General features: G+C 42.3%; 1 protein-coding gene across 1 annotated transcript; it reads right to left on the reverse strand.

Moving 5' to 3' along the window:
• Nucleotides 1–1,612: 1,612 nt before the first annotated feature.
• On the reverse strand, nt 1,613–24,429 carry RTN4IP1 (reticulon 4 interacting protein 1). The gene is made up of 9 exons (XM_010132046.1): nt 24,300–24,429; nt 22,778–22,929; nt 21,974–22,042; nt 21,609–21,733; nt 17,049–17,097; nt 15,513–15,649; nt 13,136–13,319; nt 11,760–11,852; nt 1,613–1,737 (listed from the first exon to the last, which is right to left on the reverse strand). Exons 1-9 carry the CDS (start codon nt 24,427–24,429, stop codon nt 1,621–1,623), a joined length of 1,056 nt encoding a protein of 351 aa, XP_010130348.1. The 3' UTR covers nt 1,613–1,620.
• Between the last annotated feature and the right edge of the window lie 8 nt (nt 24,430–24,437).

The following is a 24,437-nucleotide window of genomic DNA, read 5'->3' on the forward strand; positions in this document are numbered from 1 at the left end:
AAGTCAGCGTGACAGGTTTAGTGAAGAGCTTGTGACAGGTAAGACACACAAGTAAGGCCCTGCTCTCAACCTCATTTTGTTAGTTTTCCTTGATAACGTTGGCAAAAAGATAAAATACAAACCCAAGTCTTGTACTATGCTGCTGTGTTTTCTTCTGGCTTAGACCAGTGTTATTATAAGCTGCTCCTAGGAGCAACCAGGCCCTTGTCTTGCATAGTAAGTCTGTTTGAAATTAACACTTTCATTACTATTTTATTGCCTCAGAGGATACTGGTGCTTTATTGTTACCACCTAGAGGAAGTGCCTTACTAATTTTCCTCCTTTTGTACAGACGTACTGAAGTTTTGTTGCTCTGAAATGTGCTGCTTTTAGTTCTTCATAGAAAACATGTTGTTACTGGTTCCAAACAGTGGTACTTTGTCATATTGATGTGCTCTTGCTATATATAATATAGCATTTTACAAATAAATTTAAGTTAGGTAACTTTCCATTGAAATTATTTTTAAAGGTAAAAAGGTGACATTTAACAATTAGTTTTGCTTCTCTCTTGTGCCCTTCTCTGTCTGTAATTTCTCTGTGCCAGCTTGCTGACGAGGAGTGAGTACGTGGTGTGGAGTGGAGGCTCTGAGGAACAGATGCTTCTATACAAGCACGTGTCCAGTGCATTTGCACATAAAGCCCCAGTTCACGTGGCTGCTGCTTCTGTCCCCCAGCAGCAGCACCGCACGACATGGTTCCTCCATCACTGTAGTTGCACCGCAGTCAACGTGCAGCTCTCAATTAAGCCGTTACCACTTTCCTTCAATCTGCCTGCACCACTGCATCGGAAGTCACTCTCTGGCACAAAGCTAAGAAGAGACACATACCCCCTCAATCGCTTCACCCCCACCAGCAGTGACAGGGGGCATGGCAGGAACAAGGTCTCAGGATGACAGACAAAATCACGTCTAGCCTACCTGCATAAACACTGTACTCAGCTGAGTGTGTGCCAGGAGTTAGGCAATTAGAGGAACTACCAGTTACAGATTGACTTTGTTCTCTGCTTCTGCTCAGATTATTATGCCATAGGAGATTTGTCATATCAAGATTAAAGTACCAGTCTTGAGACAGCAATGTGACCACTTCATACAGGAAAAGCTTACAGCTTCTGAGAATGAACTATATTGGCTAACGATATGTATATTAATAATATCAGACCAGAACTAGGAAAGGCCAAGACAAAAAGGACAGCAGAGGTTTCACACAGGCAATCTGGTAACCGTGTGCCTCACTAACATCTGGAAAATAAAAGCTCCAAGTTACTATCTGAAAATGCTGCCGGCTGTTCCTCTTACCCCAGGAGTGAGGGTGTTCTTCAGAAGTCACAGCGACTTTCTTAACATGGGTTTTGTGCAGAAATACCTAAGGGACGTGAGTATTTCTTGTCAGCATATGAGCAGTTATTAACAGGCAGAATATGAAGGAATCAAAGAAGCTCTTCTCAAACAAGACTTTTTTTTTTTTTAATGCGTATCCTGTGTGAACTCTTAAAGAAGAAACAATTGCTCTGTACCAATTCATAGTCAGGTGTAATTTACCAGTAAAGGACTGGCTGCGGGCAGAATAATGATTAGAGATACTTTATTTTTTACTAATTACATTGATCACCGTTTTTCCACGCGCATGTCCTCCTTCCAGTTTCAGAAAGGCCTTTGGAACTTCAGAAAAAGAGAAGACTTCATCAATAACTGGTTGAATCTGCAGAATAAAGAAAGAAAAAGTGTCACTACATTAGGAATAAAATCATGTATCACCTTCACACTTCAAAATTGTACAAAGGGGGAAGGTTTCTTTATAGTATTTAGGGCAGAAATTGCCAAATTATGTAGTCACTAGCTTTTAACTTTTTTCAGGGACTGCTCTGTGTGCCGGCAGCAGCTTTCTGCTACTCTTTGCCCAAGTTTTGGAACACTTCTACTAGCACAGTTTGGAGCTCTCACCTGAGACTCTTAACTAGAAGGTCACCATGCAAGTATCGAAATTTTAAGGCCCTTTAATAGTTGACACTGTGGTTCCACTTTTTGTTGTCCACAATGATACACTGAGGAATAAGAACCTTTTTTTTCCCCCGTGTTTCTCCACTGGTTTGCTCATTAATCCCAAGAATGTTCAGACAATCAGATGTTTTAAAGGTCCCTATGAATCTAGTGCCTTTCTGCATCAGGACATGCCTCAGTACGTTTAAAGGACTTGGCCACAAATGAAGTCAAAACAAAAGTCCACTAGCGTTTGTTGCTGAATCCTTTAAGACACCTGCAAACTCAGCCAGTGTGTATTCCACACATCATTAGCCCAGCTTCCAGCAGCTGCAGCTTTGGCATTGATTTTGTAGAGCAGTCTTTGGATTGGTTTAGACTCATTTCCAGAAATGAACGTGAAACTAGCCTATGTGCTGTTCCCATAATTAACTGCGGAGCCTATGAGTGTCTTCTTTAGACAGAGTACTGGCAGAGGCAGAAGAAATCCCACCTGCTTCTGAAAACTACCTGTCACCGCTGGCCCAAGGGATGAGACTTTTTCTATCATCAGGTTCTGAGTCAGCCTTCCAAAGGCCAAAACAAGCTCTGTGTACAGAAGTCCCTACCACACCTCCTCCCAAAGATCCCACCTACCCTCAGGATGGTCTTTTACCTTACGTCCCCTAACACCAGTTCAGTGCATGTTCTCACTCTGATGAACTGATCCTAATTTCTCTTACCAGAAGAAGATGCTAAACCGTAGATGAGTCTGCAGCAAGCTTTTTTGGTGATGAAGATGCAAAGACCCTTTTTACTGTGCTAGAAAAAGACCCTTGTTACTTGTGTCAGTGGAAAAAAAAAAACAAAAAAACTTCAGGCTTTTTCCTCACAGCTACTAGCACGCACGCTGTCTTGTTGAATACTCCAGAACTGGAAACTGCCCTCTCCCAGTAGGACAAACAGAATGGGAATACAACGGCAACAGGGACACAAACCCTGTGCCAGCATCAGAACCCTGCTGTCTTTCGAAAGGTTCGCTTTTACGGGAAAGCAAGGGCTGTGTATGCAGACATCCTGCACAGGCGGTGAACGTGCAGTGCTACCAAGAAAAGGTTTCCACATGCACACATCTCCCAAGCGGCAGCACGACCACCCAGCAGCCTCCCAACAGCACAAGAAATGCCAGCTGCTTATTGTCTCTGCTCGTGCAGGTCCTGTTCTCAGCTCTCCTAATTTTTTCTTTATTCATACACAGTGCCTTACCTTGAAGTCCATTTACTGCACTAAAATAACCTCTGGGTTTGCTTATATGACAACAGTAATCCAAGACATAAATAATTAACTATTACACTGCAGTATCTCCTAATCTTGGCACTACACTTTCTGTTTTGTAAAGGTAAGCTTAGCAGTAATGCGAAATTTTACATGACAGAAAAGTAGGAATGAGTGACACACAACTCCCCCCAAAGAAGAAGTCAGGATTAGCTGCCAAATCACGAGAGCAACTGTGCAAATAAATATATTCACCAAGTGCCTCAAACTTGTTGTTTTGCAGGGTACAGGGCTGGGAGATTTCTTCCCCCTGTTCTGCCAGGACAATCTCTGTAAACAAACCTCTAGTGAAGAGAGTAGTAACACACAGCAGAGGAGCCACAAAAATACCGTGGAACACTTTCTGCTGCTCAGCTGGGGAAGAAGTGCGGGGCATGGACGATGCAGACAAAATGGTGTTTGGTCAGCGTCCAGCACAGAACGAAAGTGTCGTTTCGGGCATCAGCAAAGTCAGGAACAGGGACCCAGGGCAACAAAAACATGGAATGAGACAGTGGCTCTGCGTAACTGAGCTTCTGAGTAAACTGCAGCTGCTGTGGCTGTCAGCAGGAGGAACGTGCTGCTGATCAGTAGTGACTGTTTTGAGGCAGACCAACCCTTGCTTTCATAGCAGAAGCTTGAGGAAAAAAAACAATACAGTAACCTCATTGAGCCAAAAACAAGTGCAGCACTTGTACAAGTACTTACTGTTCACGGCAGCTACTTACAAAACTGTGCTTCAGTTAAAAGACGACAGAAACGCAGCTTGCTGGAGCTTGGCCACAGATGACTCTAGCAGGGCGAGAGGCTGGGAGGAGGGAAAAGGTATCTGGGGAGGAAAGGAGTGCAGCAGCACGAGGGATGTGAAGCACAAGGGATTCCAGGAAAAGGCAGAAAATTTTTTCAGACACCTGAAGGAACCGAGGAAGAATGGACAAGGCACTTGCCTGTTCTACTGCCTGCAGTCATTTATTGTAGGTGGCAGCTTACAGCCCTGTCAGAAGACATATGGTACGCCCTCAGCCTATTAGCTAAAGTTCAAAGCATCACATTTGAAAAGTGGTGACACAGGGATTCAGAGGAACCCTGAATTCAGCCTCGCAGTTCAAAACACCATGTGTATTGCAGCCACCACGCACTCAAATCCCATCTGCTACATTGATGAAACCTCTAGCTCCATTTAAACGCTGGCGTTAGGCAGTGCTATAGAGACATGAATACTGAATTGATGATCCTGACAATCTAGAGCATTAAACATTTTATCTGGCTGGTTGGTCAGTCCCATTGTCTGAATAACCCTGAAAGGGCTGACCGTGTTGCTGCACAGTGATTCATTCAGCCTTTACCATAATCCACTGACTAAGATAAAATTTCTTCCTGTGAACAGACAAACAAGCAGGGGAGCGTCTGCTGTTCGGTGAATGTCTGATAATAAATGGAGATTAACTGGATAATAAAAACACTGCCTATTTACAGCCATGCATCAGTTCCTTGCCAGAGGACACCTATTTGTTCAGGGGAAAGGGATTAAGCTAAAGTCTGGGAGAGAAAGGATTACACACACCCGCATTGAAATGTTTATCTGAAAATAGATTGGGCCTGAAAGGTATTTTCTTCCTCTTCATTCTCTCCGACGCGGGACGTACTATAGAAATGAATCTCAGGTCTCTTGAGATGAACTCGTGTTTGGAAAAATAGAGCAACTGCTGATGCTGATGAAGGCTATCCTACACAGAGCACGGGAGCGGCATCCCCGCCCACCCAGCTCTGAACACAGCAGGCGGTGCACAGGCACCGGCAGGGGGTGACTGGGCAGCAGGAACACACACTCCCTAATGGCAAATTCAAGCCCACCCTTGCAAGACCCCAATTCTGTGGTAGCAAGGACACAGTCTGAATTTATCAGGAGGGGACAAGTGAGAAGACATGAAGGGAATGAAGATGGCTTTGATCCTCCTATTAGCAACAAGTTGCTTCCCTGAGTGTGGAGCTGCTTCTTGCCGCTGGAGGGAGAGCCAGAGCCTTGAAATTCTCAGGAGAGAAGAACCTAACCTCAGAGGTCCTCGGAGAAAGCCTAGTTCAAAGCAGAGAAAAAAAGTCCCCTCGTTCCACGGGCAGTGACAGTGCACTGGCTCCCGCCCCGGTTTTTAACAGTAGCAGAACTGCAGGGCAGCTTTACGGAGTGCCACCCCCCAGCTCTGCCTCCCCGAGCACACACCCTGCTTCCACCTTGGTAAGCAGCTGTGAGCCTGCTCATGCTTGAGTATATACCCTGGAAAAAGATCCTTGCATCTGCACTACACGAGAGCTGTGATGTGCTCCACCAGACGTCAAAACCCTCCCGAGACCTTGTTGTAATGGAACTTGCCGTTCTGTCTAGCCAACTTAGAAGATAAAGACTGTCTTCCTCTAGAAATTCCCACCATGCCCAAATGCGCTGTATGAGCACAAGTGCAGAGCTTGATACTCGCCTGTCACCTTCAGTGAGTCTCGCTTCAGTGTCAACAAGAGCCTTGAACAGCAGTCATTACAGAGAACAGTCCCTGGCCCGGAACTAAACTTCTGCTTAGTCGTTCGGAGGTTTATTGCCATCTCATGGGAAGAAACACTGGCTTGGGACACTGCTGTTTCTGTCATTTCTTCCCTGTGCTGAGCATCTGCTCTACTCTACTCAAGTTCCATGTTCTTTGGGTCTTAATTCCTCCCCTTTGTTCATCCTTCCTTCCCCTTAAAATGGCATGCAACAATGTATGCTGAGCTTCATAGTGCTTGCCAACATGAGGTTCTAGAGGCAATCCTCACGGAAAACAAAGATTAACGTTCTCACCTTCTGGAACAGCTGGCCACATGTTGTAGGGGCAGCTTTTTGACTATACAGTACTACGGCTTTGATTAACTTGTATTTCAGAGAACACGCGCTTTCATCCAGAAGCACATTAAAGGACATACGGTATGTGTCATTTCTGTCCCAAATGCCTAACTGAAGTAAAAATGATCCAACAACCCAATCTCACACACCCATGAAAACCATGGTGGTGCAGCGGCTGAGACACGGCAACGGAAGGTATGGGTCCTGGGGCCTACAGACATCTTAACCAACAACTGCCTCACCAGGTTTTGTGTGTTCATTTTCCAGGCCAAGGTACCTTCTTTCATATCAAACACTCTAATGGCAGCCCACAGGAACTCAGGAGTATCATCTACAATTATTAAAATGCTACAAGATAAATCCCAGTTAGACAAGCTATCAGGGTATGGTTTGGAGTGTAGAGGCTTTAAAAAATCTCATGTTCATTAACTGGCCCTGGCAAAACAGCTTCTACTGAACACAATGAAGAGCAGTAAGAAACTGCAACAAGCCCAGAACTGTAGTGTGTGCCAGCCTAGCTCAAGCTTCAATCAGCAGAAATACGGAAGATTCTGGGTTTAGTTACCTACTAAACCATGCTGAAAAACTGTTGACTGAAGGAAAGAGCAACTCTCTCTTCTGGAATCCCCCAGCAGTCATGTTCATGGTAGTTGTCCTCATGTTTAGGCTAGTAATTAAAGCACTCTGGGGCAATACTACCATATAATTAAAACAGAACAAGCTTTAGTACAGTTACATATATCTGAGTGTATATATATTTCTACATGAAAGCATATTATACATATAGTAGAAGAATACTCCTGCATGACCTACATCTCAGCCGGTTAAACTCACAACAGACGAGCCGTCTGGCTGACCCCACATTTCACTGCTGTGCTGGCCATGATTCCCTCCTGCACTGGGGGACGAGCTCTGAACGTTAGGACTGACTTCCTAGAGAAAAAAGGCTGAGGCAACACATTTGATTAAATACCTGGTATACAATGAAATTTTTTCAGACCTCACTGTGATTTATGTGAATTTACATATTCAAACCCCGTCTCTCCACCGTATGCAAAATTTCCACGAGTCGTCTTCCCAGACACTTTATGATGTAATCACACAGCACCTTCATAAAGAGCATGAGCAAGCTGCCATGTCCTGGACGAAAAGGAGCAGATGTGTTTTAATAAAAATCACAGTGGGTTTTTTTAGTGGCTGCGATAATATGAAGATTGAGGTTCCTTTTGGAAGGGAAAGGACTGAACAGTGCTTTTGGCAGCCTCTCCTTGATCAACATCTCTGGGCTCTAGCCAGCCAACCTGGCAAGCAAAGCCACTGCAACAAGGAAACACAACATTTTAAAAATGAAGTACAAGCTTTGCAATTTAGCATGGAGAAAGATGGTGGACAGAACAAGCATGACTAAAGAGAGTGGGGAGAAGAACTGATCTCTAGTCAATGTAGACTTTTAAGTACAGAATTGCTACCTAGTGCCCTTTTTTCAGACAGGAAGAGTAAAACAGGCACCACCCAAGGGCAAGTCACCTCGGGTACCTTAAGATACCTCAGGACAGCCATAAAAACGAAGACTGGAATTACTGCAGAGAAGGCCACATCTAGAGATGCCAGATTTGGAGAACGTTCAAGGACTCAATTCGTTACATAAGCTGTTTGATATTCATATAGATGAAAGAAGTCTGCAGCAAGGGCCAGGGAAAAAGTTACTCGTGGAACCGTAATAAGCTGAATTGGAAGCAAATCCCTACGCAGGGGTTAGGATGCAGATCCAAGAACCTGTGATAACCTGTGCTATTAGGAGAAATGTAAGCTGTCTTAAGTCATGGCCACCCAAACAAATCGAAACCCAAGTAAAGTCCAAGTGGATGACCACATCCATTTGTGTTATGTACTTCCTGAATAGCAAAGACTAGCTATAGAAAACTATTGAATTCTGCATTTTAACAGGGGATGACAGAGCAAATCACCAAAGGTGGATAAAGGGCGCTAGCCTTTATTAGTGGATAGAGAAATTATGAGTAGATAAAGAAATTATGGTAGCAAAAGGTTACGTGATTTGTTCAGCATTGCACAGGAAGACAGCAGCAGGGCCAAAGAGCAGTCGGCATCCTGTCCCCTCTCCAAACCACAACAGCAGGTGCAATGTTCGAAGTATCTAGTGTCTTCAGCAAAACACTACACACAAATTACATTAATATAGGGATGCAATTTTTTTCTTCTCTGTGCCTGTGCTGTAACGTTTATCTGGAAAGCAGATAACACAGTGGATGATGTATTCATTTCACAGCTGGAGATTTTACTTGTCCTTTACCTTCCTTCTGCAGAATCAACTTTCAGCTCTATTTTAAGTTACAGCCTTTCTACAGACTTAGGTAGTTACATGAGTTTGGTGTATTTTCACCAAGGACTAAATGGCACATCCTTAGAAAGGAGGAAAAAGTTAAGCAGCAAAACCCAACACAGTCAATGTCAACTACACTGACCACAAACACATCAAACTAATTGCTGACAAGCCTTTTGGTGACAATGGTGGCAGCAGAAACCAGTGATGACGTTTCAGCGAGCAGTGTGCCAGCAGATCTGTGTCCTGAACTAAGGCTCTGTTGATTTCAGCTGTCTTTAGATGAGAGAACTGTAATTCACCAAGACCGTCCTGCCATGGTAAGAGATCCCCAGCTTCTGACATACTGGAGCCCACATTATGCCAGTCATTAGCGGCTTGTAATTAACCGGTAGAGTTCAACACACACCATGGACTTCCCAGCAGTTTAGAAAGCAGCCAGTATCTCTAAAATTTGACAAGGAAATACTTGATTCTCTCTGTGCCCACCACTGTTGGCAGCCGCCTCCGAGACGCTCAGTCTCACAATAGACTCTTTGCAAGATGTCCAGGTGCAAGGCAGAGGCAACAGCTCATAAACTGAAAATGGTTTTACGGTCCCCAGAACTGAGCTGATGTGCATGTATATTACAAAAGGAAAATTATTCTCCTTCCTTGCACTACCAGCTCATCAAATCCTTTCTCCCCCTCCTCATTAAAAAAGGCTGTTGAAAGAACTCCTGCTCACAGATGACATTCTGCAAACCTCTATTCCTTGCTGCAAAGATCAACAACATGAAAACCGAGTGTCTTTAAACAAAATGCCCTTTTTGTTTATTCTTCATCCACTGAAGGACTGAGACGCCTTTCGCTTTCACAAAGGAAGATGATGAACTCCTCAGAACTAAAAATCTGTGTTGGTGCAGGAGGACTAAAACACTGACAAGCCAGTATGATCTGTAACTATCAGGGCTATGCTGTTCAAAGCTTTGCTCATTCTAACATCAGCTCTTCAAACCATCAGCTCTTCCTAATTTCCTTCATTTAAATCTCCCCTCGTGGTTTTTACTTTCCTGAAAAGAGCCTCTCATTTTCAGGAGCTCTCCAATTGCTCTCCTATTCACACCTCATGCAATCTCAAAATTAAGGTGTCTGTAAGAGGAAAGACGATTCACTGACATTTCAAAATAACTAGATCTGCATTACTTAAAACTGCATTCACTCAGATCTAGAAAGTTCAGCTTGATGAGCTCACTTTATTGGCTTCGCCAAGTCTTCTTGCTCCACTTTTATTGCTTTGTGAGTTTTTTTGGTTCTTTTTAATTCTCACTTATTCTCTCCTATTCAAACATAAACTTCCTTTTCACTTAGTTATGGGAAATTAAGATACACTTCCTCCAGTAATTCCCTCCTGTCTTTTTTCTAAACACCTGCTCTTCTGCATGGATTATCTGTCCGTTTGAGAAAACTCTTGTGTCTAGACGATAAAGGCCATAGTCTTACTAACATCTGTCTGAATGGAACGCATCTGGGTCTCATAAAATACTGACGATAGCACACGTTTACAACACCCTACTAACCAGAGTAAAATGCTGCTAGAACAGTGACTATGCAGATAAACAGTCTGACATGACAACTTGTTTTTGCAAAGAGAATGAAAGACCAAGCAAACACCTTTGTCCTCCTGATCATCTTACAACAAAAAGTACATCAGGCCATTCATATATGTATGATGTACATGTTAAATGGCACTACAGTTCACCTGTCCAGATTACTAGGCAGACAGCACTGATTAAGCCCTATCTCTATTGCATGAACAGCTGTTTCCCAAGAGGCTTTCATGGGCATATTCTGCATTTGTTTTGTACACGAGGTAAGAGCAGAACACAAAACAAGTTGTGACTGGCTAAGAATCAGGACAAAAGGTAAGAACAAAGACAAGGCATTTCTGTTTCTTAGACAATTATAACTTAGTAGTGTGATTGGAAGCAATCACAGGATGAGGAGCATCTGCCAGCGTTTCCTTCTTGGCCATGGATAACGCCTGCAGCACTGGACACAATGCAAAACAGAGCGGTGCAAAGCTGTAGCCAGGGGACACTTCACCACAGCTTATTTGCTGCTGCAACCTCTGTTCATGAGTAGTAACTTTTTAGGAATCACTGAGTTTCCACTGTTGTGTCAGCAGCACAGTGGTCATGGCAGAAGAATAATTGTGGCTGAATTCAGGAAGATTTTTATTCGGCAGCACTGAGGCGGCAAATACAAGCAATTTATTTACTCTTCCCCAAACTGTGGACCATATTGCGTAGTGAAAAAGGACATCAACACTCAAACTTTGAGCGATCTGAATTTTACTAATGTGCACGAATATTGGGCACAAGATGGCCTGACAGTTCACGTAGTGGAATTACCAGCAGTCGTGGCAGAGTCTGCTTCCTCTTCTGCCTAGGTGCCACATAGAAAGATTAACACCAGTTGTCCATATTCTCCACTCTGGGAATTTTGGCAACACAAAATTATCCAGAAGAGGACACCGACATCCAGTAAACAGGCCATCAGCTGCTCACTCTCACACACACCTTGTAGCAAGCTCATAAACCTGACAAGAACAGAGAAGCAGCAATCCATCTGCCACTCTGTGCCTTTCTCCCAAACCCACTGAGAGGTTCCCCGAAAGCTTATGAACGCTCACAACACTCCAAGTCACTGTGCTGAATTAGCACAGAGATCATACTCTGAAATAATGAAAACACACGATTCTTGTCACCGCTCTGCCGACGCAGATCGTCTCTGACCTGCAGTAACCTGAGTATTCTAGTGCTGTGCACATTACGGGCAGGACTCTCATCTGGGCTGAGCAGTTTTGCATATGCAGATACACAGAGTCATGTTCATTCCGACCAAACGAGGCCTGTTGAAACACACGATTTTCAACACCGGAGTTGATACTAAATGATTCCCATTGGCAAAAATAACCAAGCACTGGACATTCTCTCCTCATAAGTCAGTGAGCTTTGTGTTTTTAAAAACAGGTAGGGTGGAGAGGGAGGAGGCAGAAGAGTCTTAGAGTTTGGAACTTAAGAACTCCTAAATCCCACGCAAAAGGCAGAAGTCAGTAACTGGACCAAGTCAATTCTTAACTAGTTTTCCTCACTGCGCCTCTTAGAACATTTTATTCCCTAGCTGTGAACTACAGCATTTTTGAGTCAAAGCAGCACCTCTTCCAGCACCAACACCCAAATAACTGTTACTGCCGTACCTTTCCAGAGTCAACTAGTTCTGCTATTTCATCCAAACTTGGGCCACTTGGCATAAAAAAGGCCCACCGATAATGGACTCCTTTGAAGAGATGCTGCAAGAAAGATCACAAATATATTAAAAAAATCACGAGAGGAAACTGAAATGGGAACTAAAATTAATGACAGAAGCACTGGAGAAGTAACTTAAGGAAAAGACGTGGAAATTATATGCTAGTGTCTGAAAAAAAGGTCACCTAAGCATGTGGATTAAATGTACAGACAGCGATGCTGTATTACTACAATAGGATCAGGGTGAATTTTATGTCCAATTGCACAAGTCAGCTAGTGGAGAAAAACAGCCACCTCGTCTCTGCAGCTAGAAACAGAATGTGACATTTAGAACATTCCACCTCAGTGTCCTCTAGTGATTAAATTTTCCACCATCACATCTGCCAAAGTCATCACTGTCCAATGACAGATGGCAGCTCACATGAAAAGCACTCGGAGAAGATCTCACAGGCAGACAGAAGTCAAGAGCATCTCCTCTGAGTAAGTCATTACCGCAATGAGAGCCATCATCTGCCAAAGAGAGATGATTTTTAATACGTGGCATACAATGCTCCTCATCATGGAAACACGCACACTGAGGAATAATGTTACATTAGTTCCTCCCAGCCTTTTCATTTTGTTTTTGAGCTTTCCTTTGAAAGTATTGGTGCAGGATTTAGAATCTCATTCAACCATGCCATCGCAGGAATACCATAGCAACTGCCTGAAAAGCGTTCATTTGGAGAGCAAGTACACATGTTGAGAGAAGAAAGAGGGAAGTTCTAAAAAGCCTCTACTGATCTGGCCACAGGCAGAACATTTTAAGGTCCATTTATGAAAACTAGAAAAATCAGCATCACCATCCAGATAAATGAACATGAAAGAGATGAAAGACCTCCCAGCCACCCTCAACCACTTTTGTTACTCCCTGACGCTGGAATGGGATGAAGAGAATCAGTCATGGTACAATGTTTTGATAGAAAGCCTGCCCAGCCTTAGCAAGCAGCAAAATCACCCTCACTCCAGCGGGGCAGGGACTTGCTCTGTTTGCTGTGGAACACTAGTTCTCAGCAGGACTCACACTAGGGAGTCCATATGGAAAGTGAAAAACACAAGAAGGAATCAAAACTTCAAAGTGCCTCGAACTACCACATACACCAGTCAGCACCACCCCAACACATTTCTTTTCAGTGCAAGAAAGAAGGAAAGAATAAAAATGCATCTGGAGTATACTTAATGGTGTACAAGGAAAATACCACAGAAGCCTCTAGATGAGCCACATGCAAACCACAAAGGAAGCCACTAGAGTTCTATGTAATATTAAAGCTTATTGGATTTTGTCAAATACCTTTACAGTTTTGGAACCAACAGTGACTCCTGTTTGTAACATGCCATCAGCCACTCCAAGTTTGTCCATATTGATCAGGAAAGGTGTCACCAAGGTAACATACGTTGCTCCTGACCATTTCTTCAGAAGATCTAAAGCCCACTTCTCAGTGGATCCACCAACATTATCTAGGATGAAATCAAACCTGCAGACACGCAAGAGCAAGTTTAAAATCACAATATGGGAAAAATAATTTCATCATAATTAAACTAATTCGTATCAGAAATTTGCTACAGATTACACTTTTACGTGCCACTGCAATACAATCAAATAATCTGCCTGCGAGACAACGGCAAGAAAGTCCCGAGACTTCAGCTAAACCCCAGCTTTACTTGTACAACGGGAGTTAAATTTACAGGTTATTGTCCATTCACCGCACAGCAGACACGGGCTATTGAGATAACTCAAATTGCACTTCAACTCCAAAAACCAGACTCTTAGATGAACAACTACATTCTCTACTTGCATAAAGCCTTCTAGAGCTCTATCTCTTCAGCCCTCCCACTGAGACTACTGGTCTGGTCCCAGCACTGAACAATATGGTATGTGCCTGTAAAAAGTAGTTTGGACTCACCCCCTGACTAGGAACATCTATATGGATGGACTCACGTGAAAGTCACTTCCAGTGGCCAGAGTTACATACAAAAATTACTCTGCTAACCCCTATCTCCCCACATCTTTTCTGTGACCCGATTCTCAGCTTCACTTCTAAAAAGTCCTTTTCACTTCTAAAAGTCTTTTCTTGTCCTCCTTATTTGTTTGGGGGTCATTTTACCTCTACTGACAGCTCTTCTCTTTGCATCTACCTATTCAGTGAAGAACCTAATAACAGAATGTGTCTAAAACCTTTCCCCCATGGTATGGGTATCTGCAGCCTCTGGCAACCAGCCACGGTTTCACCATTTCTTCTCGTTATCCCAGCATGTCAGCCTGTAAAGGCTGAACAGGGCAACAGGGAGCTATGCACCTATTCTGTTAGATCCACAGTTCATTCTCATTTTCATCTGTACATTTCCACCAATCTCCAGATTGGAATAGTTATGTGTATGTTAGCTATAAGCTACAAATAAGAGGAAAAATATTTCATGCAAATTAAATAGAAAAGTTCTTATCTCTGGAAAGACATTTTCCTGCCTGCCTTCCAAGGACATAATTTTATGTTAAAGTTCAGTCAACCTAACAGTTAGCTGCCAACAAGAGAAATTAAAATCATGAGAACTAATGCTCCAGGAAGAACTAGCTCACTATGGGGTCTGAAGAGTCAGTGCAACTGAAAAGGGGAGGGAAGCAGGAACATCCCTCTCAGCAGAGCTGACTGATCAGCTTAGCTGTATCATAAAACTGCACCCCAGGACAGTGCTGTTGGTATCTCCTAAAAAGGGTCACTTGCCAGAATGGGTGTTTAGCATTTAAGATGACGAATTGCACAAAGGCAGATTTAGCACTGCTTACAAACTGCAAAGTTAGTTGCTGCACGTCCTGCCCATACAGACAGTGCCAGTACTCACAGCTGACCTCGGGCCTGCTGACAATCACACCATAGTTAAAGGGCACACGTCCTCTTAGCACAGTTATCAACAGGATTCTTTCATAGATTGAACAGCTTCTATCTCCCCTCCCACAAAGTTAACTCAGTCTAGCTAAAAAGAGCAGTGTAATTACCATATTCAAATACCAGTCACAGTAAACTACGTTTAAACAGATGGAAAGATTACAAAAGCAAAAAAAGCTTCGGTTCCAGAGAAAAATCCCAAGCTAGTTTAAACATAACTGCTGTGACAAGATAAGTGTGATTGTTTATCAGAGGCAGCCGTACCCAATGTTACAGAAGAGAAGTTTATTCCCAGTTGAGTTGTACGCTGGGTTGAAGACCTTCAGGCAAGTCACTTAACTGCTTCAAGACACAGATCTTCCCTCTAGATCAATTTTACTATTTACTAACCTCACACAGGGTTTGAGGTTAGTAAACACTTCTGGGATTTATTTTAATTAATTCATGCTTTGTAAATGCTCCAAGATCCTTGGATGGAAGCTGACGAAGCTGTTCAAATCACAGTCGCTGAAGAGAAGCATGTGAAAGTGAGCTTGCCTCCACAAGCCCAATTAACTGGCTTAGCCTTACAATGAAAACTCTGCTTGGGATATTCACTCAGCGAACAGTATTCACAAAGAACTGGGATGAATTTGCTTTACAAAGTAACACTTTAGAAATGGGGAAAAAAAACCAAAACAAAACAAAAAAAGAGGGAGTTCTGATAGACTGCAATCAAGCAATCAAAAGGCAGAAGGTGTGCCCACCACCTCTTTCATCTCATTATTAAGCAACGCAAACACGTACAAGGGTAATGTTTTAAGTTGCTCTTCCAGATTTCCAGATTTGTAATCAATCACATCATCTGCTCCAAGTTTTTTCATCAGCGTACTGGCATCCTGAGAACAAACTGCTGTCACGTGAGCACCCCAGGCCTTCACGAGCTAAAAACAAGTACAAAGAAAAGAAGTCCAAAGCTTAAAATTTACTGAGACATTGAGAACAACTTAACAAGCCAAAGCCTCATTACATTTATATAATAAATGCGCACCTTTAATAGGGAGTGGGGATACAGTGTTCCAATCCAAGATAACTTGTCACGCATCCCACAAACAATGGTTAGAATTTATCAATATTTAAGGAGATTCTGGGGAGGGAGGAGTTGGTGTGGAGGAAGGAGGGTGGTTCCTAGTGCCACTTACAGATACCACATCTCAGGATAAATAAGGCTTCAAATAAAATACTCAGCTTGCCATCTGAATCTGCCAGCTAAATGTATACCAAGAGGTACTGTCCAAGCTACCAATCTACAAAACTGCCACCAGGTCTACCATTAAATACTTCTAAATATTTTAAAATGAAATATTTTATATTCCTATCTGCTTAGTATTTCATCTATCTCACTGTAAACAGCTTAAATATTAATAAAAAGAAGGAAGTAATCTCTGATTTATCAAAGGGAGGATGTCAGGTTATCTTTTACTCCAAAAGCTACAGAAAAAGATTTCTGCTAGTTACTTCTTTTGTAATTTCATTTTTCATTCGTAGTAATATTTTTTACATTTATTCCAACTAATTAATGTAGTTTACTCAGGATTAATCAGGTAGAAATTGCAAATAGCCAGTGGCGGGTCAGGCTTTTGTTCTGATCTAATTTGGCCACCTGCTTTATCATGGATCAGGCAAACAGCATACCCCTAAAAATTGTCCTGTAAGCCTCTTCCCTATTTTTTCATATTCCCAAGAGAAAGATGTTTCGGTACAAGATAACACCGATTAGAATCAAAATCTCCTCATCAAGTGAGAGCGTGAAAAGAGGACGTTCCACAGTTATGGATCAGTAAGAGAGCAGGGTGACTCTCCAAAGGTTAGAGCCACGGGAAGGAAGACAGACAAAAGGGCAGCAGAGCACAGACGGTGAAGGGAAGTGGATCGAAGCCACTGGGCTTTACAGACACCGCACATAAAGCCTGGTGCCTCTCCTATCGTTTGACCACCTAAACCGCTACGGAAGGTGATACATTCGCCATCAATATTTCTACTCAGGCACCACGTTCTTTTCACGTTTATGGAGCAGAGCTGGCTGAAAGATAATGAAAACAGGCTACAAATTGCAAGTTACACCAGTTAGAGATTTCCTGCAACCACACTGTGAAATGCGATCTTACACTACTTACACTCACAGCTCCCGTCTTTGAAAGTCCCTGCGTCCTACTTTACACTAATAAAATGTAACAAACGAAAATTATTTCGCTTTTGGAAATACCGGTCAGATCAGTCAGTTAATTATTTTTCATACTCAATAGTTTGACATTGCAGCCTGGGCATGCTGGTTTCTATTACCTGTACAGCAAACGTACCAACTCCTCCTGAAGCTCCTAATATCAATACTCTGTAAGAGAAAAATAAAGGTTAAATTATTCTTTAACTGAACTCTATAGTAACTACATAATGTTCTTCTACAGCTCTGACACAAAAGTATTTTAAGCAAAAGTGTTAATTAGTGGCTAACTCTTGACACAGCCAGTAATGTGACGTAACATTGCCGATCACATTTCCTGTGCCAAGAGCATTATCTCAGCACAGCCAGAGCTGCGCTGAGCTGCAGCTCCCATGTGCTTTCCACTAAATCCAGACAGCGGAGCTGGCAGGCAGTAACTTTTATCACCCCAAACCCCTCATACTTGTTCCAACATAACTGCTTAGTTTGGGACAAAATCAGTTAAAAGTCTTTTTGTCACTGTCCTATCTTCTAAAGAAAAAATTCTGATTAACCAACATGTTACACAAACTGGCGTTATCTAAGGGAAAGGGTAGGTTAGTATCACATTATTTAGGGAAACTGGGAACTTCAGAATATATGGAACATAGTTTTCCTGTATTGCATAATAGTCATCTATAAGACAAAAGTACCGTGAAGTAGCCTCACCGAAAACAAGTTTAAGTTCTATCGAATTAAGAATTTTTCTCATGGTTTTTTTGTAGTTAAGTACATCTCAACACGACCCTGTAAGTGCCAGGTTGTGGAAGCTGGTGCACAAGCAAGAAAATGAAAGAGTATATCACCAAATTATTAGCAAGTAGGAGTTCATTTTACCTGAATACACTACTCTAAATTTCATAAAAATAAATGCAGGTTTAGTTGTGTGAGAATCTTACTGCTAGAAGCCTAATTCCCATTCAAAAATTTCATCCGGATATTTTATTAAATAACTAAACTGCAGAAAGTGAATTAGTAATTTCAGCTGCTGCTGAAGTTGCAAACAGTGCTTGGACTTCGGACCCATTTGCCAATTCTAGGACAAAAGAAACATCCAAGATGAAGTCTTGGCATGGGATTTGGGAACATCATGTTTCTGAGAACTTCAGTTTGCCAGAAAAATTTCAGTATCTTCACAAGCTGGGCTGGATGTTGATGGAATTTGCTTTTTACAGTGCAAAACTGTACTGTACAATCTGGAGTCCCAGTTTACAAAAATTCTTTGAAGTAACCTAAAAGACTTGGCTTTGGTCACAGCATCCAATTTAAAATGCTTCCTCTTTTGTCACTGATCAGATTCCATTCCCTCCTATCTCACTGATCCAAGCTGCAAAATTCAGATTAGGACTATGAAACCACAATGCCTGCAGCTTTTAAATCTGCCAAAAAGCACTTATCCTCAGAAGCACGCTTCTAACGACACATGCCCGAAGCAACGTTCTTATTATGCTTGAAAATGCTCAGGGATGTTACACTCAAGATAGTGGGTTAAGCCCATCTTTAGCCTTACAAAGGACAGTCGCAATTAAATCCTGTCAAAAAAACCTGGCCAAACCGCCTTTCCGGTTTTACCGCTCGCCTAAAGGGCATTTCTTCCACTACTGTTTTGGAGGAAGCTGTTGTTTTCAAATGCACATTCTGCTCAAGGATTTAGGCAACATTTTCAGTTCTGGGCAGCTGCTCATCTAGAACTTTTTTCTATTGTCCCCTTTAATAAAAGCCCTTGAGATTCCTGAAGCAGAAACACTTTTTAGATTTAGTTTGTCCCTATGATATGTGGGCTATATTCTACCAAACCTTCCAATTATTAAAACTCTCTCCATACATTGTGATTTCAAGAATGCTCTTCGCTTCAGAGCCAAACCATGTCAGTACAGGATATCCATGTGCCACAGCTTAACAGATCAGCCTTTTTACAGCACTGAGGACAGCAAGGCACGTTGTTTGGCACAACACAAAGAGGTGGGGAAGCGTTTAAAGGTGCGGGACCTGTTAGGATGGTGCTGAAGGACCGCAGATGGTGGAAAGTGCCAAAGCAGACACAGTTTTGTTCATATTGCCTCAGGAAAACAGAGTCAGGAGAAAACACACCAGAGAAACCTCCTGTTGAGCTGCAAAGGTAAACTGAGGAGTAAACTAACATATAAGCACAGATGTGCACGGAAGAACAAGCTAACAAACTATCTGACCTGAACAGAGGTCCAAGAGAACCAATTCTCTCGAAAGAACAAAATGAACGTTCATACCCCAGCTTTGCTCCCTTCCAACAGCGGCACATATTCAAGCCAGCACTCTCCAAGCCCTGCATGAGGCTCTAGCAGTTCAAACGATGAGAGTCAGCAGATCTCTCTAGATGAGCGTACCGCGGGATTTGAAAGTTTAGCCTTTCTCTCTGGGTCCTGCTTGGAACTATGGTGTGGTCAGAAACTAGCATCAGAGAGCCAGGACCTGTTTCAGCCACATGCCCAACCCCAGCAGACAAACTTGCTGGGGAGTGGGTGTACAGATCAGGGACTAACATTTTCTCCAGATTATAAACACCTAACAATTCTCAGCGTAATGCCAAATAAAAAGTACTATTGAATAAATGTATACATTATATGTATGTATATAATTAAGTTCCTTTTGATTATGCCAACAAAATGTCCCTAAGAGAATTATTCCTGTATCAAGAGGCATTTACCCTGTCAAGAAGTTTTACAACATATACTCACTTTGTATTTCTCAACAGATAAAATGATAGTTAAAACCATTACCCTTCATCCTATCTCTACACTCTCCCCCATCTTTCCTGTAGGTGCCCTTTAAGTACTGGAAGGTCACTATAAGGCGTCCCTGGGGTCCTCCTCTCTCTACTGAACAGGACACTGGCACATATGAGAAGCTCTCCAGGTATTGTCTGCAAAGAACTTCAAAAGACGAGACATTCTGAACATTTTGGATCAAAAGAACACTCACTTTTAGCTTGTGCAACAATGCGGACATAAGTTGCAGTGGTATAGGATAGAAGTTATGGAGAAAGGACTAGAGTTACAGGGAAGGAAGAGACATCACAAACAACTTGAGCACACTTCAAGTGACTTCTACAAACAAATCTGTGAAAAAGTGAGGAGAGGCAGCAGACACTCCTATCAGATCAACGTACAGGCAGATGATGGGCTGTTAGCGAGTATTTCTGGTCAGCCCACCCTTCCACCTTAGAGAGGCAAAGAAAACAAGACACACCAGTAGAAAATTCTTGCTGTTTCCAAGATGTCTTAAAACTGCAATAAGTACCGGTGAAGTAGCTTTCACCAAGGAACACAGCTGCTCTTTCAAAGTAAGACACACTCTTGTGTGTATATACACCCTTCTACGCAGCTATTTACATACACCGACTGGAGACAAAAAGACCAACATAAAATCACATATGTAGGGATCTTCTCACCAAACAGATGAAATTATTTCAAGAAATGTCATGTAAATCCTTGTCTTTTGAAATTACTGCCTTGAAAGACTAATGTAAAGTTCATGGAATATACTTCTGCACGGCCCCTTCAGTGCATTTTGTGTGTTTTCCTACAAGAAATTTTTCAGGGGGAAAAGCTATCATCACGAGAGTCGTTCTCTGCTGTTTTTACAATTCAAAACTTCTAGATGTATATAATTGTATAATTTCATTTAAATGTTTTTTGCTGACAAAGTAATTAAATATTTATTGGGAACATAAAAGTAAATGTTAAATGTAAAGACACAATATAAACACAGTTTGAATTTCACTTTTCACAGTCTTAACACTTACCTAAAGACTGGAAATCTAATTTAAACAAGACTAGCCTATCAGTATATCTTCAGGTTAATTCTGCTTACACGTGAAAGTTAAGATAATAAAAAATGTCAATGATGTCTCTTTGGAATTGCTTTAAATTCTGCAATTTCATTTTCTCAAAACATTGTTTATCTTTAGAACAAACAATTACCTGATATTTTCAAGATGGAATTTACTGTGACATCTGAACTACCACTCAGTTATATTCTAAAAACGGGGTGAAGAATTGCAATAAATCTAGTGTGCTTTGCAATGTGTTTCCACACAACAGTAACATCCAGCATAGGAGGAGGTCAGGTCCTACTGCCCAATAATTACTTTATGACCTAAATTTTTGGCGCAGCATAGTACTTTCAATAATTATTTTTCAGTTCCAGTATTTTTACTTTTGCCCTTCTTCTCATTCTGAATCTTTTGTTATCTATTTACACAAACATCCAAAGGTCAAAATAACTGCAAATTTCAATTTTCAGAGAGAGGGTATTACATGTGGATAGCTGTCCTAGCAGGCAGAAATGCAAAGAGCCTATAAATTCCTAGAGATTCCATCCTCAAATTGTCGATACGGTCCTATACATTACATATACATTGGACTGCCTCTACACAGTCTCAAAATAGAGTAAGTAAGCAGTAAGTGACGAGGGTCGTTGTCTGAGTCTCCCTCTCAAGAAGCCTCTCTCAGCAGGTGTGTAGATTGAACCCAGCGTCTTCGGACCAGCTGATCATCGTGAACGTCAGGGTCTAACAGTCTTCATCACTGTTGGAGGTGGCTTAGAAGCAGCTAATCAGTATAAAAATGAAATGCCTGGTTTTAGCACCAAAACTATTTACCTACCTCTTCCCACTACAATTACTTTGTTTCAGTCCTCCAACTTGGTTAACTGCAGACCACGCTGTGAGACCCACGAACGGTAAGGAGGCAGCTTCTATGTGAGAGAGACACTTCGGCTTAAAAGACACCTGAAACAAAAATCAATCGTATCTAAGTCGTACAGCAGATTGTCCATGACACTGAAATATTTCAACAACCTTCACTGAACTGAACATCGTGTATTCCACATTTTCAACTACCTTCATCAGCAGATGGAGTCTAAATCAATCCAAGCACTAAGAAATAAACAATTATTTATAAAAAAAAAAAAAATCCCAAAGTCTTTACAACGTGGGGGTTTTGTCTGTTAGCCAGTTTTGAAAGTTTACCTCGTTCCCACTAGCTACCACAAACTCTGACAGAGTGCCCTGTTTCCACGGAGGAATTGCTGCCCACACCTAAAATCAAACAGAAAACAACTATCAGGTTTTGTGACTTTGCATATCATTGTACCTACGCAAAAAGGTTTTCATTACAGAAATCTTTTTTCCAACTTGCAGAATATCTTTACTGTTGCTTATCAGAAGCCGGTTTCAGCATACTCTTAAAAAAAAAAAAAATCAAGGACTCGACTAAACGAGGGACTGCAGAGCTATGTAAACAAATTGCACCATACTGTGTATAAGACATAATTTTTCAAAACCCCAGACTACTGCCATGTCAGGGAAGGAAGCCCAGGCAGGAGTGGATGGGGTGGGATGCGATGCTAAAACAGGTGAAAAAATGAGAAAAACTGGTGAAGGTGAAAGCAAACAATATCAGTATTGCTGTGGGAACTCACAAAGTGGTTTCTGGGTTATGCCAAGGGAAAAAACCACAAACTGATCCCTTTCTGTTAGAATTCCATCTTCAGTCAAAAATTCAGCAGCATCTTGAGTGTGAATGTGTAAATAAACAATTTCTTCCCTTGCTACCCCTGAAATGGGCCAAAAATTAAAAAAACAGAAGGGAAATTAACTTGCAGAAGCAAGCCTGGGAAAGACTATGTTTTCTCTCTGATTTTACGTCCAGACAGTCCTCATTCAGAGTGCAACAACATTAAAAAAGAATTCCTTAAGAGGAAAATGAAAGCTGAACATCTCATAGTGTATGTTAACTATACTTTTTAGGAAAGAAGAGATTGGTGGTATCACCTCATCTCCAGGTTTGAAATACGACACACTCAGTCCACATTCCATAATAACACCAGAGACATCTCGACCAAGTGTTAGTGGAAATTCGGTGTCTGTGCTTTTCAGTTTCAGGGGATCTCGCTTCATATTTAATGCAGTTGCACCATAACCACCTGCAAAACATGGAATTAATCATGACACTGATTAATATCATACTGGGTTTTCATTTATTAACTGGACGACTCCGATTAGAAAGCATTGTCTGTAACCTAATGTGCCCCATTTCTGTTATAACTTAAGCATGCAAAAAATCTGCAATATTTTATACTTTTCAAGATTTTACAAATAAAGAGAAAATCTCATTCTGGCTTATTTATCCAGAAAGCATGAAATGGCTTTCCACTGTTAAACTATTTAGTATGTGATAACAGTCAGAAATACTAAGAAGTCCACTGGAAATGCTCCATCCTACAGCATCATGGAGCTACTAATCCAGAAGAATTCCTAGCTTCCCGTTTGTCTTTTCAAATAAAGTATTGCAAAAAGCGACGTGAACGTTACTGTAAGAAATATTAAGACATATCTCCCAAGGTGAGTAATCTGAACTTCTATTCAGTAAGCAATAGCCGAATGCTGCGGACTCACGGAATTACCCATCTGATAACTCTGCTCAGCCTGAAACAAAGTCTGCATTCAAGCACGTACGGACTTGCAAGTGTTTGGACAAGTCTGCCTGGGTGCCCTATTACGCTAGAAAGTGTTTAAATACGGAAAAGAAAAAAAAAGGAACAGACACAAAAGCAGGCACCTCGAAAGCAGGATGAAAATGTAGCTTCTTCCAACAGAGGCTTCCTGCAGGTATCGCTGCGTGTGCTACTGAATCTGATTTGATATGCAAGATCACTTCTCCACATGGAATGTACGATCTCCTACTACCACCAACTCCTGCTTTGAACTTTGACACTTATGAAAAAATCTGACTGCATGTGTCAAATACAGAGTTGGTCAGTGAAAGACAGAGATTTCCTGGGCAAGGTGACAGCGGGTGCCCAGATGCAAATTGAGGAATAAAGGGTGTCGACGATGAACAACATTTTCAAATGTGCCAGCTTCAAGGTAACTTTGACCTTCAGCACCTTTCACCTTTAGGATGCAGGAAAATCCAGCACCCCTCAGGGGGACCGCTGCTCCTTGGAAGGGCTAGTCTCTTGGCCAAGCCCCAGATGGTAGGGATGGGGAAGAAGGCCAGGAAATAAACCCCACCATGGTTACGCTACTAGCAAACGGAATAGAGGTTGTGGAGTCATCTTCTCTGGAGACATTCAGAACCCGCCTGGATGCGATCCTGTGCAACCGGCTCTAGGTGCACCTGCTTTAGACTAGATGATCACCTCCGGAGGTCCCTGCCAGTCCCTGCCATTCTGTGATTCTTTGAAGCTGACCTGTGAGCTGCAAGCCTGTGGCGGACAGCAATTAGTTGCTCGGGCTAAACGCTTGGCCCTGCAACACCCTCACACTTGTCTTCAGAAAGGCAGTGGCTTACGGCACCGTTCTTCCCTGAGGACTCCCAGAAGCGTCCGCTCAGAGAGGTGGCTTCGCACAGCGCTCTGGGCAACACAGGCTTCGAGGCGGCCCTCCTGACGCTGCCCACCGGGGCAGGCCGATGACACCATGCGACGTC

The sequence above is a fragment of the Buceros rhinoceros genome, unplaced genomic scaffold (assembly GCF_000710305.1).
Source record: "Buceros rhinoceros silvestris isolate BGI_N320 unplaced genomic scaffold, ASM71030v1 scaffold15202, whole genome shotgun sequence".
NCBI classification, from domain to species: domain Eukaryota; kingdom Metazoa; phylum Chordata; class Aves; order Bucerotiformes; family Bucerotidae; genus Buceros; species Buceros rhinoceros.

Bases quoted from the DNA above. Each gene is read 5' to 3' on its own strand.
- RTN4IP1 (XM_010132046.1), bottom strand. From the start codon at position 24,429: ATGGTGTCATCGGCCTGCCCCGGTGGGCAGCGTCAGGAGGGCCGCCTC. The intron at 22,930-24,299 runs GTAAGCCACTGC...CATGTTTTGCAG, and splicing joins CCTCAGGGAAGAACGGTGCC to GTGGTTATGGTGCAACTGCA. The intron at 21,734-21,973 runs GTAAACTTTCAA...TTTTTGTTTCAG, and splicing joins TGGTAGCTAGTGGGAACGAG to GTGTCTTTTAAGCCGAAGTG.